Source organism: Perissodus microlepis, chromosome 17, assembly GCF_051167445.1.
Source record: "Perissodus microlepis isolate ML-2025 ecotype Zambia chromosome 17, ASM5116744v1, whole genome shotgun sequence".
NCBI classification, from domain to species: Eukaryota; Metazoa; Chordata; class Actinopteri; order Cichliformes; family Cichlidae; genus Perissodus; species Perissodus microlepis.
The window spans coordinates 9,858,342-9,881,040 of NC_140477.1; the positions used below are offsets into that span (position 1 = coordinate 9,858,342).

Below are 22,699 nucleotides of genomic sequence, written 5' to 3' on the forward strand. Positions count from 1 at the left end.
TAATGATTGCAGGTTTTCTTTTTCCTCAAGTGAGGAATATCACATGCAAGCCTTTTGAAAATAATCTTAATATCTATATTTGAAAAGTGAACATTTAGACAACTTTAATATAAAAATATATCCTTCTTTAGTGCATATTTCTGATGTTTAGACATGCACTTTTGTGCACAGGGCAGGTAGAAGTACATTGTGCAAAGTTAGAGCTGTAGAAGAGATGGGATGAAGTGTTCAATGGGCCATGTTTCCACTCATTTCTACCTCCCTCCCCCTTCCTCTTTTTCTCCATCACATAAATCAGGGAGTCACAAAGGCGTATCTCTTTCTCCTCCTCTTTCTCGCTCTGTCCATCCCTCCTGTCTCCCTTCACTGGCTTTTATTGGGACAGTAGATAGAGAAAGCAGAGCAGATCCTCGACACACACTGACGCACGTACAAAGCGTTGCCTTATGTGAAGCTAAGCACCAGCATGTATGCTACATTTACAGACTGCCAGGAGTTGGTTCTCTGAGTGTTGTGTGAAAACCAGAATGGCCATAATAACAGGATGGCGCTTTGATCCCTAAATGGAAATTCTTCACAAGTGAGGGCAAATGTCAGGTGAGGGTCGAGGTTCAAGGTCAGGCGAGCTGGGCGGGTCTGTTAAACCAAATTTTCCAGCCGAATGAGCCTAACAACTTTAAACATCTGAGTCATCTTTTTGTGTTAATTTAAATTTAACTACTGTGTCATTTTCAGAAAATTAGCTACAATTACTCATATACACTTACTTTATTAGGTATACCTTAGTAGTACTAGGTTGGATCTCCCTTTACATTCAGAATAGGGCTGTGCGATATGACGAAATATATCCGATGACGAAATGAAAACATCTATCGTTTCAAATTATACGCTATGGTTTGTTTCGTGGTGTCGCAAAATACACTGTTTACAGCAATATTTTTGCATCAGGGCACAGAGAATACCAGCATAGCCAGTGAAGATGAGGAAGAACCAGGTAGCTCCAAACAGAAGGACCAGTCAAAACAAATCAAGGACCTTATTCCTAAACGAGGGGCTACCTTTGTAGCATGGACTTGGTTTGGTTATAAAAAGTCTGACACAAACCAGAAAACTGTACTATGCAAATTATGCTGCAAACCGGTCCCCACCACAGACTCAAACATGACAAACCTCTTCTACCACCTACGCAAGAATCACGTGAAAGAGTATGGAAAGAGTTATATAGTTTCATGCATCGGACTCTAGGTACATGACACCCAGCTGAAAACACTTCTTCCCAAGATTCACAGAATTTACAGAAAAAGCACTATTTTGTGATATATATCATTATCGGGATGAGAAATGTCCTATATCGTGATATGAGATTTTGGTCATATCGCACAGTCCTAATTCAGAACTGCTTTATTTCTTTATGGCGCAGATTCAACAAGGTGCTGGAAATATTCTTGGTAATCTGGTGACTGTGGAGGTCATTTGAGTACAACGAACTGTCAAGTTCAAGAAACCAGTTGATGATTTGAGCTTTGTGATATGTAGCATTAACCATCAGAAGATGGATGTAATGTGGTCACGAAGGGACGGACATGGTCAGCAGTAATACTCAGGTAAGCTTTGACATTTATACTATACTCAGTTGCTATTTAGAGGCCAAAAGTTACAGATTAATACACCATCAACACGAGCCTGAGCCGTTGATACAAGGCAGAATTCCAAATTCGGACCCCCACCTTCCAAACGTTGCAGCAGAAATGGAGACTCATCAAGCGAGTCAATGTTACTTTTAATCTTCTACTGTCCAACTTTTGGTGAGTCTGTATAAATTTATAGCCTCAATTTCCTGTTCTGACACCCAGTGTGGTCTTCTGCTGCTGTAGCCCATCTGCTTCAAGGTTCAATGTGTTGTGTGGTCAGAGAAGCTCCTCTGCATACCTTGGTTTTAAGAAGTGGTTATTTGAGTTACTGTTGCCTTCCTATTAGCAGACTAACCATTCTCTTCTAGTATGAAAATGTAGTTCAAACAAATCAAATCAAAATTTAGTTTATTTCATGTGTTGATCTAAAACAAGCTCAGGGCATTGGGGACAATTTAAAACGCACGAAACTGTGTGGTAGAGAAGTGGAACAGGATGAGGCTGTTCTGAAATATACTGGTTTAGATAAAGAGGACTGGGGGATGGAATATTGTCATTATTGTGGGCGGATAGGAAAATGAACCACAAGATAAGAGAAATAGTTCAGTGTACACATGAAAAAACACGGCAGAATGAAGGAGGCAAAGGGAATGGAAAGCTGAAGTCAGAAAAAAAGGACAGAACTACCTAAGTATGCTCACTAGCTGCTGTGAAAGAAAGTTAGCTTTTATGAGTTTTTTTATAGTAGTGGAACACAGTAGGGCTGTGCGATATGACCAAAATCTCATATCCCGATATAAGAATTCTATCGTCCGATAATGATATAAATCACATAAATGTAACATTTTCTGTAAATTCTGTGAATCTCGGGCAGCTCGACTTGCGGGAAGTGTTTCCAGCTGCGCGTCATGTACCTGGAGTCGAGTGTTTTAACTGATGCATGAAACGATACATTTTTAGACATAAGTTGTAACGGCCGCTGTTTTCTTTGTATTTATTACACGGCGTGCTGCAGGGAAAAGCCTGTTCTAACGTTTGAGTCTAAGGTTTATTTTTTAGCACCTGGCGGCTCTTTTTTACTTCTCATCCGTAAATAATCTGCTCTTTCACGTGATTCAGTTTATTTTGAAAAGTCTCAACAGGATCTTGAGCTTTACTGTGAAAGGTTTATGTGGAACATAAACAAGCGGACACGCGATGGTGTTACCGTCGTTGTTGCTAACCACAAAGCATAAAAACAGGCGCTTGTCCGTCTGTAGTGTGGTTATATTAAATATAAGAGAAAGAGAGAACTTTAAGAAATGAATATAGCCACTACAGTGACCATCAAAACGATGAAAAAATATTGCTGTAAACAGTTTATTTTGCGACACCACGAAACAAACGATAGCGTAAAATGAAACGATAGACGTTTTTATATCGTCATCCGATATATATCGTTATATCGAACAGCCCTAGAACACAGGATACTTTTTACATTTGATTAAAATTGATCAGAGGCCACAATCAAGCAGTGTTTTCTTCGTTTCACTTGTCACATATCCCAGAGAATCTGACAGCGAACAAACCAGAGAAAATAACAGGCATGACATGAGAAATAAAGATAAATCCATATTTTATTACATTCTCTCTCATTCTGATTTTTAATCCACAAGAAATTTAAAGTGAGTCCCAGTCATCATCACCCCCAGTGACAAACATTATCAGTATAAAACAGACAACAAATACTGAACTTACAACACACTCAGATCTGCTGGGGTCCCCTCTTAAAACAGAACCACAAAAAAAAGACATCTGAGGAACCTTCAACTCAGTGTGAGATTTCAGGTATCTTTGAAATGAAGCTTCTCGTTTGCACCCCTGTGACTTTAAGCTTTTTAAAACGCTGCTCAGGTGCCAACAAACAAAAGCTGTTTTTTCCTTTTTTCTCATGAGCGTCCCAGTCAGATTTGAGAGCGTAATGTGAATCTGTGTCTTTAGATTTTGTGTCCACCAGGTGTTTCTTACCAGGAAGCAGCGCTAAACAGTTCCCGTCATGGCCTCATCACTCAAAACAGTATAAGGGATGGGGGAAAAAGAAGGAAATTTTGCTTCAAGCTGAAACAATTTGAACCTCTAGTGCTCACTGCCGTAAAAGTTTAAATCATGCTAAGGCTGTCAGCACTGTGGGAGACATGCAGTGTCATTTCCACTGTAGACAACAAGAACAAGAAACTGAGTCTGAGAAAACATTCCCGGTGGACACAAAGCCTTCTGTAGGTGCAATACACATTCCCAATAACAGTGTCCAAGGAAAAAAAAAAGAAAAGACTTTGACGCATTACCTTATGCTAGCATACCAACCAACAGATGACGACACTTTCAGTTAAACAAGATTAGTGTTTAATATATATTACCAAAAGCAAAAAAATATATATAACATTTACTTTATATTTTCTCCCCTCCCAAAACAAAGAAAAAAAGACGTTTCACTAAAGGTAAATGAGTAAAGTTCAGACTTGACACCTCATGTTAACGCTAAAGGGATTGTCATAAAAGGGGTTTTCTTAGCTGAACCTAATTTTGGCATGGGCGCCATAAATGAAGGAGACGTGTGATTTTCTGTGGTGAAACAGAAAGTCAGACCATCCATGCCAGTGTGTCTTCATAAAGGGAGTTTTGCGAGTTATTTACTGTAATTTGTCCCTTTCATCAATAATGGGAAACAATAGATTAATGTGTCATGTTACCCCTGACGAAAGTTGTGTATGTGTTAATTAAACCGCTCCCTTTACAATTTACACAACTATCTAGAGAATACTGCTGAAAGAAACTGCATGTTAGGACATTTCATCAGACAAAAACAAAGAAAGTGGAAAAAAAAAGGAACCTAAAAATTACAAAGATAGCAGCAAATGATGTAAAGAGCCAAAGGCAGTTGAAATAAACATATTTTGAATCTGAACTAATACAATAATGTGGCAACAGCGTGTAAGAACCTGGCAAGCTCAGCTTATGTTCAACTTTTTGTTAAGGTTTGAAAATACTTTTTGCCCCAAGTCACGAATACAAATCCTCCCGTTGAATCCCAGGACATGGGAAGCTCGCTATAAGGTGTCGCATATGGCCGGTGCAGTGAGGGCTCTTTCTGTGTTGGGGTAGTAATGTAAATAAATGTAGATTACCAATTATTTCTAGCTGACTTGCATGCTGATATAGTGCTCTAAACAGAAAATTAAAGCAACTAAAGCCCAGTTTTCAGTAATAATTAGATTTTTTGTCTTAGTTCCCCTTTTCTGTGAAGGCTGGGAACGTATTCCTATTCATGTGCAGCACTAATTTTATTTGTGCATCGGGGAATTATGGGGCCAAGCTGTGTTAAATGTTTGCCTTCTGACTTTACATACGACTAAATGTTTGAATGTAACCTTTTTTTAAAAAATCATTTTCTGCCAGTGTGTGTGCATTAGTGTGTCAGCAGCTGTCCTCCAAGGCGTTGACAACTTGCTCTAAAATGTCAGGGCATCGGTCGGCGATCTGCTGCAGGACTTGATTGGCGTACTCCTGGAGCTCCGCCCCCTCCCTCTCACACAGTGCTAACTCCGCCTCCAACTGAGGAAAAAAAGGCCAGAAAGAGAGAGGAGAAATTTTAGACTTTTTTTTAAAGCCAAAAAAAGAAATACTTTCATGAAAAAACGTTCATATTAACTTTCTCTCTGATGGTGTTCAGGTCTGTAGGATAAATATGCAGCCAGTTCGTTTAGCTCAGAGTAAAAACTAACAGGGTGCCACTTCCTGGATTGAAAAATCAAAACAAGGCCAACTGCTGCCAAAAACTGCAGTTCCACAAATATCCACTAGAAGTTGTGTCCAAAACACAGAACGCCCCCCCCCCTACCAAAAAAATAAAAATAAATAAAAATAAATCACAAATTGCTGTCTGTGCAAAACTGACTTCTGGTGCTGCAGAAGTCTCAGCTACTCATTTCAGGCCATACTGCATTAAAGTTTTTTTCTTCTGACGTCATGTGAACATAACTAAAGGTTTGCCCATGACAATCTGTTAGCATCTGTTAGCTGAGCTTCACCTCAGCTAATGTTATTCACTGAACTGAAAAGGTGTGAAGTTAGTATCTTGTTATCTGACCAATAATACAGCTGGCTCTGTAGATAGTTGTCCTAACAGTCTGTTGAGCTTTTGAGTCAAATTGTGATATTTTATTTCTAAGTCAGCACTAAAAAACATCTTAACTGCACAACTATGCAACCTATAAACAGAGCTTGCTAGCATAAAATGCTAGCTTAGCATTTCACCTTATCGTGTAAATAAATAAATAATTTAGCTCCCAGACAGTCAAAATGCCCCCCCCCCCAAACAAACAAACAAAAAAGAATAAAAATGGGAATTACAAAGCACTGGGTGAAGTTTTTATGCTTGCTATATCTACTTTTTACCAAAAACAAACACAGCTAGCTTTAAATGAGAGCAACAAATTTATTTTCCATTAGATGTATTATTTCTAAACAATCAATAACATCTGACTTCTTGGTTGGTTAGAATGATTTGACATTTCCAGAGATAACAAAAATGTGATATGCTGATAAACTATTAAACTGAACAAGAATCAGGGTAGCTGTTTACACCTATATCTTGCTAAGCTAACTAGCAAGTGGTTATGTCTAAGAAGAACGCCAAACTATTCTGTTAGTATTTTGACTGATGAGAAGCAAAAAACAGTCCAATGGATGATCACTGAGCAGGGTTTAGGACACACAAACAAACACACACACACACACACACACACACACACACACGCATCAGACTTCAATCTTAAACACCAAATTGTAGTTCTTTCTGTTCGGACAGAGTGGAAAATTTCTCTGAGAGAGCGCTGATATTATTATCTTTGGCTGCAGTTGGGCTGAGACGTCAAACCTAACTGACTTAATGACCAATACATCTGTATCAATACGAGAGCCGCTGAAACGGCCATGTAACACAAGCCCACATTTATGTTTGTCTGTGTCTGTGTGTGAGTATATGTGTGTGTGTGAGGCCTGGGTCAAATATTGGCTAATATTCCCTTGTTAAGTCTTAACCTCTTCCCTCTGCTCTCATCTGTTATCCAGAAAATCTCAGTGGTATTTTATATCACAGTGACTTTATTCTTTATGTGTAAAACTGATGCAAGTAATAACACTATTAATGATTAATGATAATCTATCTAATAAATTACTTGGAAAAGGAAGTCATTATCCATATATCATGCTGTCTTATTAATTATTGGAAATAGGTTGTGTATAAAGGCACAATGAAAGTGCTAATCAAAGACACTATCAAGTTGCATTTTGGGAAATGCAAGATGTGCATCAGGGAATTTTGTTTAAATACTTGGACCAGAAAGACAACGAGCTGAACGTTTTACCACAGTTTTGAAACTCCTTTTGTTTAGCATGCAAGTCCCCAACTTTCAGGAAGTTAAAATGTAAACTGCTGAAATGTCATCGAGGATGTTAAAAAAAAACAACCCTCTTTTAATATGAATCCAATTTTGTATTGAATCTTATTAGTTGTAGATCCATCCATTTTCCCTGGTGGAGCCTATGACATTAGTGGTTACTTCTCAGTCACAGAAACAGAAAACCATTCATGCCAGCAATGAAACTATAGCTCATCATCTTATTCCTTTGCTTGTTTTTAGGGGTCACCACAGAAGATAATCTGTCATCATCACATCCTTTCCCCAGTATCCTCGTTTGTCACACCAACCCTCCTCTGCATGTGCTTCTTCGCTATAATCACGAACCCTCTCTGTAGTTTTCCTCTTGCCTGGCAACGCCAGCTTTAACATCCTTTATACGATATAGCCACTATCCCACCTCTGCTGTTGTCCAAACCATCTCAGCCTTGCCTCTCGACCTGAGTTGTCCCTTTGATATGCTTATTTCTCATCCTGTCCCTCTTTGTCACTCAAAAAAAACCTAGTATCTTCAACTCTGCCACCAGCTCTGCCTCCTGGCTCTCTGCTTCAAACCATACATCACATCACTTGCCTTTCAGTCCTGCTGCTATCCATCTGTCACAAATCACCCCTGACACTTGTCTCCACCCACTCCACCCTGTCTGCACTCTCTTCTTTACCTCTTTTGTGCACTGTCTGTTGCTTTGTATGGCTGACTTCACATATTTACACTCACCTGCCTTCACTACCTCTACTCCTTGCATCTTTACTGTTGCACCTGCCTCTCTTTCATTTACACACATGTATTCTTCTCTTGCTTCTACTGAATTTCATTCCTCATTTGTCCAGGCTGTCTTCTACCTGTTCCCTACTATCACTGCATCTTATCTACTTTCACTTAACTGCAGTGGATGGAAAAAAACCACACAGACACAAGGAGAACATGCAAAACTCAAAGTCGGAAACCAGAAGCTGAGAGGAAACCAAGCTACCTAAACTAAAACATACGATTTTGTAGAGCCAAAAAGAAAGTCTGACAGGCAAAGAATGCATATAATGGGAGAAGATAATCAAAGTAATATGCAAGAAGAGAATGGGACAGAAATGGAGAGAATGAGCAAGTTTGGTTCAAATTGGCATATTCGGAAAGCCCCATTAGTTTCAGACAGCAGGGAACAACCCCCCACAGCAAAAACAACAACAAAAAAATTAATGACTTATTCAGTCTTTCCAGGTGATGTAAGCAGAAAACAGATGCTTTGCAAAACAACAACTTTGGAGGTCTATGGAATAATTTTGACACGTTCGTTCAGGCCTCTGATGAATCACGGTTGCGTGGACGTGATGAGCTGTCAAACAGTGATGATTTTTGAGCACATAGTCCAACTTTTATCACTTATCTCTCTTTCTGTTCTATCTGCCCTCATTATCTGCACCTTGATTTTTTTTTTATCATTTCCACTGATTTGCTGTCCTCATTCTTACTCTGGCCAATGTCCTTGCACACTCGTGTTAGAAGAATCAGAAAGCCCCGTCACACTTTTTCTACACTGATGGTGTTTGCAGGTGATTTAGCTTAACGGCCTTGCATTTTAGTTGCAATCACCCAGAAAAAAACAGCAGTAAAGATAAGAGTGTAAGACAACTGAGAAGAGATAAATAGTTTAGTATCTGTCTGCTGCATCTGCTTTCTGACTCAGGCAACCTTGACCTACACCGGAGGAAAAAGACTTCAAAAAGTGCCTAAAAATCTGAAATTAATGGGTTAAACACAACTTAAAAACAGGATGACGATTAAAAAAAAACAAGAGCCATGCTATAATGAGATTACGTTATAGCACAATCCTCATGTGTTTTTAGGCATAAAATTGATCAGCAATGTCTTGAGGAAATAAAAAAAGCATGTTGGCTACCACCTCAATCATCTTACTTAACGAACACCAGAACAGCTGTAATAATTTGCACATTTAGTTTTATAAATTCAATGCCTCTTGTGTCCATAAGAACATATCACATCATGCAGAACAGTCGACTCTGTGGTCATTGGCAGCTTTTATTTAAAACCAGCTTTAGGAAAATTTTGATGTGTGCAGTCTGGAGCTTGTTTTTAAAATTTAGTCTGTCATTATTGGACTGGTGATTTAACAGAAAACATTACAATGCTGCAACATTTGTTACACCTCAGTTTAGAAAATCAGCTGTTCCTTAATTCTTGGGTTTTTGACTAATTACAATAACCAGCGTCTTCTTACACTCTATCCGAAATTGTATGCACAATTTTTACAAGGGCATACATTTTTTGTCGTAGGCTACCTCTTCTGCTCAACATTGGTTGATCCGGTTAGGCACAGCTCTGTCAAAATATCTGTCTTCTCTGTCCAAAATGTGAACATCTACAACAGGGGTGTCAAACTCCAGGCCTTGAGGGCCGGTGTCCTGCAGGTTTTAGATCTCACCCTGAGTCAACACACCTGAATCACATGATTAGTTCATTACCAGGCCTCTGGAGAACTTCAAGATATGTTGAGGAGGTAATTTAGCCATTTAAGTCAGCGGTGTTGGATCAAGGACACATCTAAAACCTGCAGGACACCGGCCCTGGAGGCCTGGAGTTCGACACTAGTGGTGTGCGGATCGATACTGAAATATAATATACCAGCAATTTATGTTCTAGAATCGATTCTCATATTATAATATCGATATTTTAGTACTCTGGGGTAAATTTGTAGTTTTTCCATTAAAATGAACGCAGTGGAAAGAAACTATACCATTCGGGTCGTCTAATTTGGAAGGAACTACTTCCTCTTATGCCTTTCATAGTCATATGCGAAATACGGCTGTATAAATGTGTCGCAGCCCATGGCGTGCACACTCACAACAATGGCTGAGCGCAAATAGAGTCATGTGTGGACGCGTTTTACCTCCACAAACAGCCCAGACGCGGTTTGTGATATATGTGGCAAGACAGTGAGGTGTTGTGGCAACACCACTGACCTCGTCAAACACCTCGGAGTAAATCACATCACAGAATATGATAAGCTTATGTTGAGGTGAACTGAAGAGGAGGACAGGGACAGGTGCTGCTAGGGCGAGACAGACGTCTCTCGCAGAGTCCTTTAGTGCTGCAGGCAGGCAACATGCTCAAATAGCGCACAACGTCAGTTTTTTTTTTATTTCTATATGATTATTCTGCATTATTAAGCAATAAAAACAAGTTGTCTGATGTCCTCTAATCATTATGAAGCAATATGGTTATGTTATTATTACAATTACATAATACAATTATATATTGTATTATGAAATGCAATGAAACATTAAGTTTTTGTACAGAGTATCGGTATCGGATCAGTATCACCGATACCACCCTGAATTTTACTTGGTATCGGATCGGAAAGGAAATCAGTGGTATCGCACATCAGTATTCGACACCTGTGATCTACAATGTAAGAGCAGTTTCTCCTATGATATACCATAGACCTGTGGAGTGGTTGTTTGGTCCTCTTATGTATAGGTCCTGGCAAACCTCACTGGAAGTTGTGCAGTGTTGTGCATGCTGTGCTGTGAAGCAGAGAAAACAGATGACTGGAGAGAGGTGATGGCCTACGACACCAAGAGAGCCCTTCCCAGGCGATCCAACTGCCAGTCCACCCTCAGCCATTTGACTTTAACAACTTACATGGCCATAGGGTGGGCAATGATTCACAAAGATGTCCTGACATGTCCCACTAGAGGTTAAATACCTGGGACTCCTCGCCAGCTTTTAAAACTATAGAAGGCTTTCGAGAGGTCTTAAAGAGGTTCTTTAAGAGGTCATCTTAAAGAACCTAAAAGAAATCCAGTTGCCTTTGAGTCAAGCACTATCGTGAGATGGATGATTGAGGATATAGCTACTAATTAATAAAGTTTAATTATATTAACAGATTTATAATTAAGGTCCCTGGTACACTAGCTAATAGGGTCGATGTCATTGATAACCCACGCTGCCTATTGGCAAAAGTCATATAGGATAGGTTATTTAAGTCACTTTAGCCTGTCTAGAGTTGCTACTTCATCTGCAAGCTGCTTTGCAACCTACGTCTACATGTTTCTTCTTTTCATTGTGTCTCAATCATGTTCAGATTTTTGTGATGTCTGCTCTGTTCAGTACCAAAGGTCTAACCGCTTTTCTCTGCATAGAACAAAACTGTACTGCCAAATGTAAATTGCTGCACATGGAATAACAATCATCTTTTAGACCAAAGTGGCCCTGACTGAAATTATTTCGTGACCGACTGTAAGGAAATCTCCAATATGATCCCCTTTTTCAGTAATGAAAACAAAAACCAATGTGATGACCTTGATTCCCCTCTTACTTCCCCCCTTTTTTCATGCCTGCAAGTATAATGGTCTCCATTAAAAAGCTGAGTCGCAACATTCTTAAATTGTTACAATTAACCCAGGGAGAAAAATATTCTCATAACTGATATCATGACTGATATGATGAATGATGGCCAGAACTAGAAAAACAAAACGCAGCTTTCTTTAGAAAATGATCAAAATTTAATACTCGGTAGGGGAAGAAAAAGTCTCTTTGTTGCCAAGCAATAGACTTCCTCTCTTGCTACACATAATCCAAAAGTCGTTAATGACCCAAAGAAATTAAATAGAAACAGTTTCCAGGTATGAGGTACTAGCTTGGATGTTTTGGTTGTAAGCTCCCATGGATCGTGTCTCATGCAATCACAGTGTGTGGTCAGAGAGAAATGCAGACGAAATAATGAAAGTGGGAAAAATTTGCCAGATTCATGACTCTTGTAACTGCGTGCGTGTTTGTGTGTGAGTGTGTGTATGCACATGCATGTATGTGTGTGTTTATAAGTGTAGGTGTTGGTGAATTGGTGTGTGATCCAGTGGTTTGGGTTTTGACATGCCAGGTGTGTGTGTGAGTGCACAGCGTGAGGCTAAAGCAAACGCTGTAAGCTTGAGGTCTGATTTATGGAGTGGCAGAGAGGATTGTGGGAAACAGAGAGGTAGACAGAGGTACACGTAAGATGTGTGTTTGTGCAATAGAGAGAGAGAGTTTGACGAAGATGATTTTTACTGCAGCCATTAAAGCTCCATTATGGTGATGGATTACTATCTATCATGCACACGCACACACACAGAAGCGCACACGCTGGTTATCAGCATGAGAATCAGAGTGAGGTACGGTGTGTGCACACTGACCCTTTGACACACACTGCAAAGGAATGCTTATATTTTCTAAAGAAACCGTAGAGATAGCGTGCTGAGATTAACGGAGAGAGAGAAACGATCAAACAGCAAAGAGGCAAAAAGACAGAAGAACAAATATATAACTAGAATGCATTAGTATCTGTAAGCAGAACAACTGCCTGCTGCAGACACACTAGCATCTTCTGCTTTGTTACTACAGTTTTTAAGTTAGAGATGATTATGAGGCCAGAAGTCTATGGATGCAGCTTGTAAACTAAGCTCGACTTGGTGTTACCCGTTAACTTCTAACTAGATCGTCTCAATTAAGAACTCCACTTCATTACAGGGAGTTCAAAAGAACTATACATATAGTACAATCGTATCTAGAGCCAGTTTTTGTTATTTGTTCCCTTTTTTTGGCGTTATTGTGTCAGGAACTGGTAGTTTACTGACATTAGTGATCAACAGTCTTAATTTCATAATAGAGGGGCTAAGATGGAGAAAGCAAAAACTATTCAATTTCTTTTCATTGAATTTCTGTGTAAATTCAACACAGATCCTTCACATAAAAATCAGTTGAAAAATCGAGGGTAGAGAAAGGCCGATGTACAATCCAATTAGTGCTTAATATAGTAAAAAACAACAACAAACAGAGCAGTTAAAACAAAAAGAAAAATACCGTGCTTAACACATTTATTAGATCTCCACCCAGTCTAAGGCTCATGCCACAGCTGCCTTAAATTAACAGCATTGGTGATTACCAAAACCTATTTTTAATGTTTTTGTAATGGTTAATCCATCATATTTTAATGCTAAAATATAATTATTGTTGTTTTCCATCAATTTTCATTTATTTTTATACAAAAAAAGCTGAAAAAAATTGTAAATTTTATTTTTTTCTGTGGTTTAGCTGTTGATTGTTATGCTTGATTAATTTAATTTCATTTAATTTAAATAATTTCTGACTTCTCAGAGAAGTCCAGTGTGCCAGCTCAAATCTGGGTATAAAAATGTAAATGTAGCTTTTTATAATAATAAATAATAATATTATTTTTATAGTTTTAAATTAGTTTATGACAGATTTCTAAAATATTTGTGTTTTCTTGTTTTTATAACAGCTGATCTAACAAATGTGTTAAGCTCTGTATATTTTTTATGTTTTTATATCGTACAGTACTGTATATTTGTTTCTTTTTTGGCAGATATTGGATGTCTAGGACTGGCAGGACATTTAGAGCTAGAAAACAAAAGTAGAAAGTTTATTCTTAACAGTTTGCTGATAAAGTGTAACAATAAAACACACAAACTGCAAGAACATTAACATGTTACAACTGACAGAAAAAAGTACAGCGCAGCAAAAAGGCAGGAAACGGTTAGGGTAAAAGGTGAAACGGTTGTTTTTGCATTAATGATATAATCTGCTTGAAACAACACTGGAGAGTGATCGGTGATGTCGGGATACAGAAAAAGTCTAGTGAGCAAATTTTTGCCTAATAATATCCCGCAAGAGCATAAATGCAGGAAGTAAAGATGCAATCACAGAAGGTTTATGGAGCTTCTCTGAGTGGTGCTACAGAAACTCCTTTATGAAGAACAGCAAAGGGATAAAGTATAACAGGCCTACACAGACGGTCATAATCCCTGTTGCTCTGCCCGTCTCTATTTAAACCATTATACTCTAACCGGCTTATACTGTATGTAGACTGCTTTAGAAGTTGGCTGCCTTTACTGCGCCAAGCCCAAAAGCACCAAAGTGTGTGTGTGCTTTCCTGCCCAGGCAGCTCAGCTAATAACACGAGCTAACAAGCTGCAGTGGGACTAGAGCTTGAGGACTTGTGCCTTAAACTGTTCCTTGAGGACTAAAACACTGCACCGTTCAAGCACCACAGTTTTCTAAAGAAAAAAATCATGGGAAGTGTTTTTCAGGCAATTCAGCATCACTTGGTAATTTTATTTTATTAGGTTATATAATCAGCCAAACTGACTACAGGAACATATTCATATTTACAAGCCCAGAGTGTGGGAGGAGTTTCTTGGGAGGGACACTCAAATTTGGGAGCCCTCAAACCGTCCGATAAAGGTGCTTTTGAATATATGTGTGGTAACTGTAACAGTGGGATACTTTTAAAGGGAACCAAACTTGCAGAGTGAGACCTAAAACCTTAATCGGCCCTAGAGGAGTGACTATATGTGGCTGGACTTACAACACTAATGGCTGCAGAAAAAAGCAGCAGAAACAGACTGCAGCATTGACTGTATATACTGTAGGTGTAACCTCCCAGAAGGCCAATCTGAAAAGATGGCAGTTTAATATAAAATAATCCACAGTTCTAAGGTTGTACAAGAATTTATTTATTTATTTATTCTTTGGTTTGATTTGGTTTTCTTGTTAAAATGAAAGTGCTACTTTACATGCAATGCAAAGGTGCAATAAAAATAAGCCTAGATGTTTTAAAAAAATGAATATGCTTTTAAAGAAGAAAGACACCAAGCAAGCTAAGGAGGGTCCAAAGCACTTTTCAAAAGCTGGGCAATTTATATTAATATATCTAAAAGCTTTATATTGAGCAGTTTCCCTCACTAGGACTGCGGCCAGGCAAAAATCTTAAAACAGAGCTGAGAAAAAGACGTAAAGAACCTGCGTGGTACTCACACTCGCTGTTTTTAAACCTATAGGTGCGCAATTTTTTAAATATATTACTTTAGTTTTAAATTAGTATTACAGCTCATAGCATGGCATACTGACTGACTCATCAAACTTACATCAAACACTTAAAAACTCCTAGGAAGTCAATTTTTTCTATTTATGATGTCAACATGTATCTGTAGTAATACACAAGGAAAAATATAAAGCTACTTATCATTTTGAATAAGAACAAGCACAACTGAAGTAAGAGGAGGTGTGTGTCTTGAATGATTAAAAAAAACTGTATAGCTATCAGTTAACACAGTTTTGAATTTTATCAACAAATTCTATCTTGGCAGTCAATGCCATGCCAGAAAATCATATTCCACATGAAAAAAAACTTCATTTGCAATTCTTCCTTAAAAAACACACACACACACACACAAACACACACATTTGTCTGCTTGCTTAAAGCAGTGAAAGTATGACATCTGCACAAAATTAATTGTTCCACAGAAATCTGTGTAAAATGTTTTTATGGCTATACTTAAATAAATTCCTGCAGCATGGCTATAGAGCATCAACAGGAAGCTGGTGAAGGAATGGCAGCACAAATACATTAAGCTGCACTTCGACAATAGCAGCCACTGTAAAAAAAAAAGTAAATAAATAAATAAAAAAACCCAAAATGCTTCAAATAGAAATAAAAAAATCTTAGAGTAGAAAGCATTTTCTTTGCATATCTTGTTGTGTTTGAATTGACATCTTTGACCTTCACCTGCTGCTTCTTATCAAGAAAAAGGGGGAAGAAAGAAAAAGATAAAAGTGGAAAAGGGAGGTAGAGATCGAAGGCAGAGCTAAAATGGTGTAAGAGAGAGAAACACAAAGGTGGTGGAGACTCAGCAAGGGTGAGTGACAATAGCAGAGTGTGGAGTGGGAAAAAATATTTCAAAGAACAGAGAAAAGCAAGAGAGGAGAGTAAAAAGACAGAAGAGGAAGGAGAAAGTGATAACCAAAGACAGGCGGAGATCAAGGGTAAAAGAAGTGAAAGACAGGAAATGACAAATGCATGTAAAAAGAGAACGACTGGTAAAGCCATTAAGACTGCATTCAATAAATCTGCATAAAAACCAGCAGCTTGTCTGTAATGACCGACGAAGGCCAATGTGTGTGTGTGACTGTGAAAAAGGTGCAGAGGACATGTGCATGTCTCACTGCGCCTCTTTTTAGCTGTATTTCTAAGTATATACTGTGCACTTTACTTACACTGTGAGGACATCAAAGTGTGTATACTGTTACACTGTGGAACTTCCCTGGTATGAAAACTTGGTTTAAGTCAAGTAATGGTTATGGTAATTTAGCATGAAATTAATGTGATGCATTGTCCTCTGAAGTCATGCATACACAGCTTTGTGTGTGTGTGTGTGTGTGTGTGTGTGTGTGTGTGTGTGTGTGTGTGTGTGTAATGATCGCGGAGGACCTCAGTGTCGTGTTTAGAGAAAAAACAATCATCCTCGAGCAGGAAGCAGAGCTGCCTAATGAAAGCTTAGAGAGACCCCAGACCACAATGCGACACAAATAGATGAGCCTTAATGTCTGCTCAGCTCCCAAACGTCTCCTCTCCACCCCTTCCTCCTCTCTCTCATCTACTACTCAACTCCCGTCTTACAACTTCATTTAAACACAGACAGATGCACTTTGATTTATAGCTAATTAATCAAAAAGCTCAGATGAAGGCGCAAGCAAAACAACTTCCCAAGTAAATGGAGATTTAAACCATCTACTTCAATCTAATCTAATCTTGCAGCAATCTAAATAACAATTCTGAGTTGTGAAACTCTCAAAGTTCAGCTTCTATCCTTCCACCATATATAGAGTCAAGTTGCAGTTTACACCCTATCCACCCAGGCTTGAATAATAGCGTATGTAAAAGTTTATATGATTGAAACAAACAATGGCCAGGTTTACAGTGACAGTAACGGGTTTATTCTTTAGGCTGAGTGAGCAAAATTTAAAGAATCCACCTCTGGGCTTTTAAGAGAATTCATGAAAACAACAACTTAAAAAATCTCCAGCCGCGACTGTTCGCTGGGGGCTGCACATTCACACTAAACTATTATGAAAGACAAAGCCACAAAACAGTACGACAAGCAGACAGGAAAAGTAGTTACACTGGAAAACTATCACCACACCTACAGTCTACAAAGTACACTTTTAAAAAAAACTCACAGTGGATGTTCAAATTCAGCATTAACAGATACACATTCTCACAACTGGGCTATCACTGCCATTGTTGTACTGTAGTCACGCTCTGCATTATCAGTTGTGATGTTAAAGTTCCAGCTCAACCCTGTCCTGTTTTTCTATGTCCTGTCCATCAAAAGTCTTCCAATCAGTCACAGACACATGTGGTCTTTGAAGAGGGCATCAATTTGCTACAGGGCATCAGGGTGTAGAACTGAAAAAACATGATAGTGTGCATTTGAAACCTAATTTGTACCTCTGAACAGACTTCAAAGTTTTAGTTAAAGAGCATTTTTGCTTTAACTTGTTATTATGAAATCTCCACTGAAATATCAGTGTTTAGATTGGTTGCCTATAAATCTTTCTTTTAGTGCTGCCACCGTGCTGGAATTTTCCCATGCTAAAGGGGAAGTATGTCAGCAACTGCACAAACAAACCCAGGTTAGCTGTAAGTCTATTAGCCTATCTTCAGAAGGCAATGCCACAGTAATTTTCTCACATTTTCTTAATTTATGAGATTGCACACCCCTCAAAACTGTAGTTTCAAACCTTTTCTTGTTATCCAAGGAGTCAAATACTTGTAAATCACAATGTGCTGAACACTGCTTTCACCACAAGAGTCTAATAGTATAAGCGATATGTAAAAGTTCTTACCAGATGTTTGCTCCAGCGAACATCTTCTATGTCATAACCGCAAACACCTCTGAAAGCCTACCGCAAAACCTGACGTGAACTTCCCGAGCAATGTCAGTACATGCTGCACAGATTCAGTATTGCAATTCTGTACCACTAATTCCTCCTAACAAGCAAACCTTGGTTTGATCGCAGGAAGAGACATCAGTCCCTGTTGGTATCCAGCTTACAAACATGTGAAGCTACTCGCTGTGGTAACCCCTTGTGAATAGGGGAGTCTCTGAAAGTAGATTCTTCTTTTTTTGATTTTGTATTGTTTTGCACAGTAGCATTCCTGAGAGTTAACTATGCTGTTAACCATCAGTCAACATGATTTGTAATCCAAAAACAGGTTAGTCAGTCAATAAAGTTGTTCCTCTTCCCTTAAGTGTTGCTGGAGTTCCTGCATTCTGAATTGTTTCATCCTCTCCATGCACCTTGGAAATAGGTGAAGTTGTGCCAGAAGTTTTTACTGTGATTTAATCCAAAAACAAACAATAAACAGCCAGAAACACACTGACCTGTGCATTCTGTTCATGGGTTAGAGAAAAAGTAAGGGTTAGTAAAAAAAAAAAAAAGGGTCAAGTAGCAGGATCAATTGAGGCAATGCTAATGTAAAAAAAGAAAATACTCACAGATACTACTTATGTATGTAAAAAAAGGCAATGAATGACTGAATTTTTACGGATGCCTATAGGTAGCGAACAAAGTTATTTCTTCTTTGTTGATGTTGGTTGCTCGGGTATTAGGAAAACAAGACAGTCAAGCACTTGCGTCTTACCGACAAAACCTGCTGCAATACCATTCAGAATCACTAGAGGGCCAAGTTATCTAGCACAGCTTTAAAGTCATTTAAAAGGGCCAATTAATCCTAATTTGAGAGATAACACTGTCAGTTATATTTAGAACTACTAATTTCACTGCTTTTATCTCCACATAACAGCTACAGAGTCTTTAGTTTTCTCTTCTTTACAAAAGCGACACGTCTCGGGCTGCAGGAGCAGAATGGTACATCTCCATTGCTGTGGAAGTTTGTTAAAAAGCCATGAGTCACTTTAGTAGATTTAACAACTGTGAGGCTGTGGAAACCTCACAGATTACTTGTTGTATAACTTAAAAAACAAGCAAAGAGAAAGCTCATTTCTCTCTGACAAGCTTATTATTTGGAGATCACACTGTAACAACAAAGACATTTGAAGTGTGTAATTGTGCGGTGTTTTCTTTCATTACAATGAGTTGTAGAGTCGTAAATATGAGGACTCGGTTTTCGTGGTGTTTCTCTAGTTTGAGTTGGCTAAGAAACAGTCGCAGCCACTCACTGGGAGCCGTTTGAGTTTTAGCAGATAGAGTGTCATGGGCTGACAATTCAAGCAGGATTCATAAGAGCAGTGATAAAATGTCCAACTCGGCCAATAACACTTAATACATTTTTTTTTTTTACAGGACCTAATGCACAAATGTCTTCAGTATGGGCTTAAAAAGACTCGTACACTTACACAATCTCATAGTTTTCAACAAATATACAACAAACTTGACCTTGACGGCTCTTTCAAATACTCGAACAGTACAGACAAACAGCCATAAACAAACACAGCCAAGCGATCCTTATACCTTCACTCTTATAGCCAGACGTAGGCCAGAGAGAAGCGCGTGAGAGAAAGCCTTCCTGTGTGTGCACGCGCGAGTGTGTGGAAGAATATGACGCCAGTTCTCTTCAGTGCTTGTTAGAGACGTCATTGAGTCATAAAGGTTATTATTATGACTATGGCACAGAAAACAGCCCTTTTAGTAAAACCTCTCTATTGGAATCATTGTTACTTTTGTAGTTCAGCCGAGGTTAAAGAGAGAGATGGAAACAAACACATAGAAACAGAAGAGCAAAATAAATGTCTCCGGCAGATCCATCATCATTACTGAAACTGGCCTTTCGCTAAAAGCTCACTACTGTGCTTAGCTTAGCTGAAAGATGACACGTAAAAGGCTGACCTGGATAATGTTAAGTTTCATTAGTCTAACACTTTCACTAAGTAAATGTCAGAACAGTGGATACGAGAGAGGGCCCAGTCACTCAAATGTCAAATTCAAACGAATGGCCTCATTTGCAAAAGCTCTTCGGTTCAGTTCAGTTCAGTCATTTTGTTGTCCCTGCTGGGAAAATTGGTTTACTGACAGGTTCTGAAGAAATCGCCCACAAAAAGAACAATATAAAAGCACAAAAAAACAATGCACAACTGCCACAAAAAGACATAATCCTGCACTTAAAAGAAAGAAAAAACACTAAAATGTATTTTTTTTAAAACATAAAGTATTAAAAGTTAAGGTACAGATCTACTTCTACTGCTTTTACACCTCACAAAAACACAACTGAAGTAAAAAAGAGCAGCTGTGCTTTAAAGATGAACAAACAAAACTTAAAGTGTGTTATTTTTTTAACCATTTTAAACATCACTTGCACATCTTAGGGAACAAACGCTCTTTCATTTTATAACATGTATCAGTCCACACTACTTCAACACATGCATGAGATTTATATGCCCTATATATCTCCCGCTGTTCTGAGCTTCTTAATAAATTAGGTTATGGTGACAAGTACGGGGTTTACGCCTCTTATACTTTGAATTCAGGTGTTTTCACTCATTGCCACAAGTGTATAAAATCAAGCACCTAACCATGCTGTCTGCCTTTACAAAGATTTGTGAAAGATTAAGACTTACTCACTGAATTCGAGTGTTGTATTGTAATAAAATGCTTCTGTCACAATGAGACAGTTTTTGAAACTTCTTTCCTCCTAGATGATCAACTGTAAGTGGTATCATTGCAAAGTGGAAGTGTTTAGGAGCCAAAGCAGCTCAGCCTCAAAGTGGATGACCATTTTCTCTGAATCCTGAGGCGCTAAGTGGGTAAAAGTCGCCGATGCTCTACTGACTGCATGACTGAGTCCCCTGTCATTAACATCAGCACATAAAGCGTGCACTGGGAGCTTCTTTCCATAGGGAAGCAGCTCCTGTAAGCGTAAAGTGACAAATACTTTTATCAAGTATTTACGTATTGAGAAGTATTTTTGTCAGACAAGAGCTATTTGACACAAAATAAAAACTTGTGTCTCGAAGGTGAATTGAGATTTCAGACACGTTTATCACTTCTCATCTTGAAATTGCATCATCACCAACAGCTACATGTCCATTAAATGCCAGCAACTGCAGTATTTATGACATGGACACAAGTTTCAGTCTTGCTGTGTATTATTTTTGGCCACCGTGTAATGAAAAATTCACACAGACGCTGAAATAAATACAATAAATGTAGTCCACTATGTAGAAAACAGCGAGTGATTTTGACAAAGCCTTCATACTTGTCAAATCTGAAAAGTGCAGTCGATTGATCAAAGCAGTGATGCCAGAGGATGACACACTGAAACGCACAAGATGCATCTAAAATCAGAACATTAAAAAACCCACAAAATGTCATATTTTGAAATAAAAGAAGCCTCTTTCTACAACTCTCTCCTTCCACCAGACAAGCGTGAATATATACACTTGATTACCCACTTCATCCTTTCATCTCTGCTTACCTCATATGCTGACCTTATTGCTCTTTAGCTTTACCACTCACTGATCCTGCCTGAAAGACTTATGAATGTCTAAGTCTGCCACCACGGGTTGGATTTGGTAAAGTATGAAACTAAGCCCATTGAAAAGAATATGTTGTCTACCCCAGCATTTCAGCTTTAGCATAAATTAATTAGCCGAAACAATTTTCTACATTGTAGTAACGGTCACTATAAAGCTTGATCACGAATCCCATGTTAAATTGTATCCACTGCTGTGTTCAAAGAGGATGCTTTTCTACACCGCTTACACTGGAAGGAAGTAGAAAATCAAAAATCTAGTTTCTTAGAGAACCTAATTTGTGATTTACTCGTGACCTAAAAGTCAGAATCTCTGAGCACAAAAGCGATATAAGAAATGTTGATGAAAGCATTTTAATGCAGCTGGACATATTGGAGTTCCCATAAATTCCAAGGTATAGAAAGTATTTAATACAAAGGGTTGCAGACTGAATTCAACCACTACACACAGAAACCCCCTAAAAGCTTGAATCAAGAGCCATTGTGCAGCTGTTTTAGTGATTTGGTTTTTCTTGTGATATTTCATGTACGGGCTTTTCTTCAGATTGTTTATGTATTTTTTGATGTCTGATAACTTTAGTGGAAACACATTTTTCTGTTTACGTTTCCTATTCCAGTGGTTTTAATACTGTTGTGTTTGCTGGTTGTGTGTTGATACTATTTTTGTAGAACTGTAGGAGTGTATTATGATTAGGATTGTTGGCACGCGTCTGCTACCTTTGGCACGTTTTTTTCTGCCGGTGTTTTTCATTATGTAATTACAGCTCTGATTTCTGATTGGTAATGGGATCTCACCTGGCTTTTATATGCTGTGATTGTTTGTCTTAAACCTCGCTGATGATTGCTGAAACACTTCCTTCGTTTTCCCATTTTGTTTTTTTTACAATTTTCAATTAAATATAGTGTTTATAGATTTATAAATCGTTGTGTTCTTTCCATATTTGTATTGTGCATTTTTGGGGGATAAGCGGCACAGCAGAGTGTTAGTAAAAGTTTTGAGTTTGTGCCGCATTACAGAAGCACACAGCAAGATAGACAAGCCTCCAATGGTCATTCATGATTGCTGTGCATTCATGTTAATCCATATGTGGGTGCCAGACATGTAGGTTTCTGCCTGTGAGATTTTGTCTGCATCTATGGGTTTTACATGCTATTTTAGTGTGAGCCTAATGGGTTTACAGAGTGCCAGGCATTTTAACAGAGCCAGGGAAAGGCTTGTAAAACACACACACTCACCACAAGACAGAGAAGAGAGGCTGGCACA

At 38.5% G+C, this 22,699-nt stretch overlaps 1 protein-coding gene across 11 annotated transcripts in view; it reads right to left on the reverse strand.

Annotated features, from left to right (window-relative positions):
- Positions 1–3,229: 3,229 nt before the first annotated feature.
- LOC146369221 (ELKS/Rab6-interacting/CAST family member 1-like) overlaps positions 3,230–22,699 on the reverse strand; it is a 156,047-nt gene continuing 136,577 nt past the window's right edge. For all 11 annotated transcript variants that reach the window (XM_084909639.1, XM_084909640.1, XM_084909641.1 and 8 more), the window contains one exon: positions 3,230–5,222. In XM_084909639.1, the coding sequence (XP_084765765.1) occupies positions 5,085–5,222 (138 nt within the window). In that variant the 3' untranslated portion in view covers positions 3,230–5,084. The remainder of the gene's footprint in view (positions 5,223–22,699) is intronic.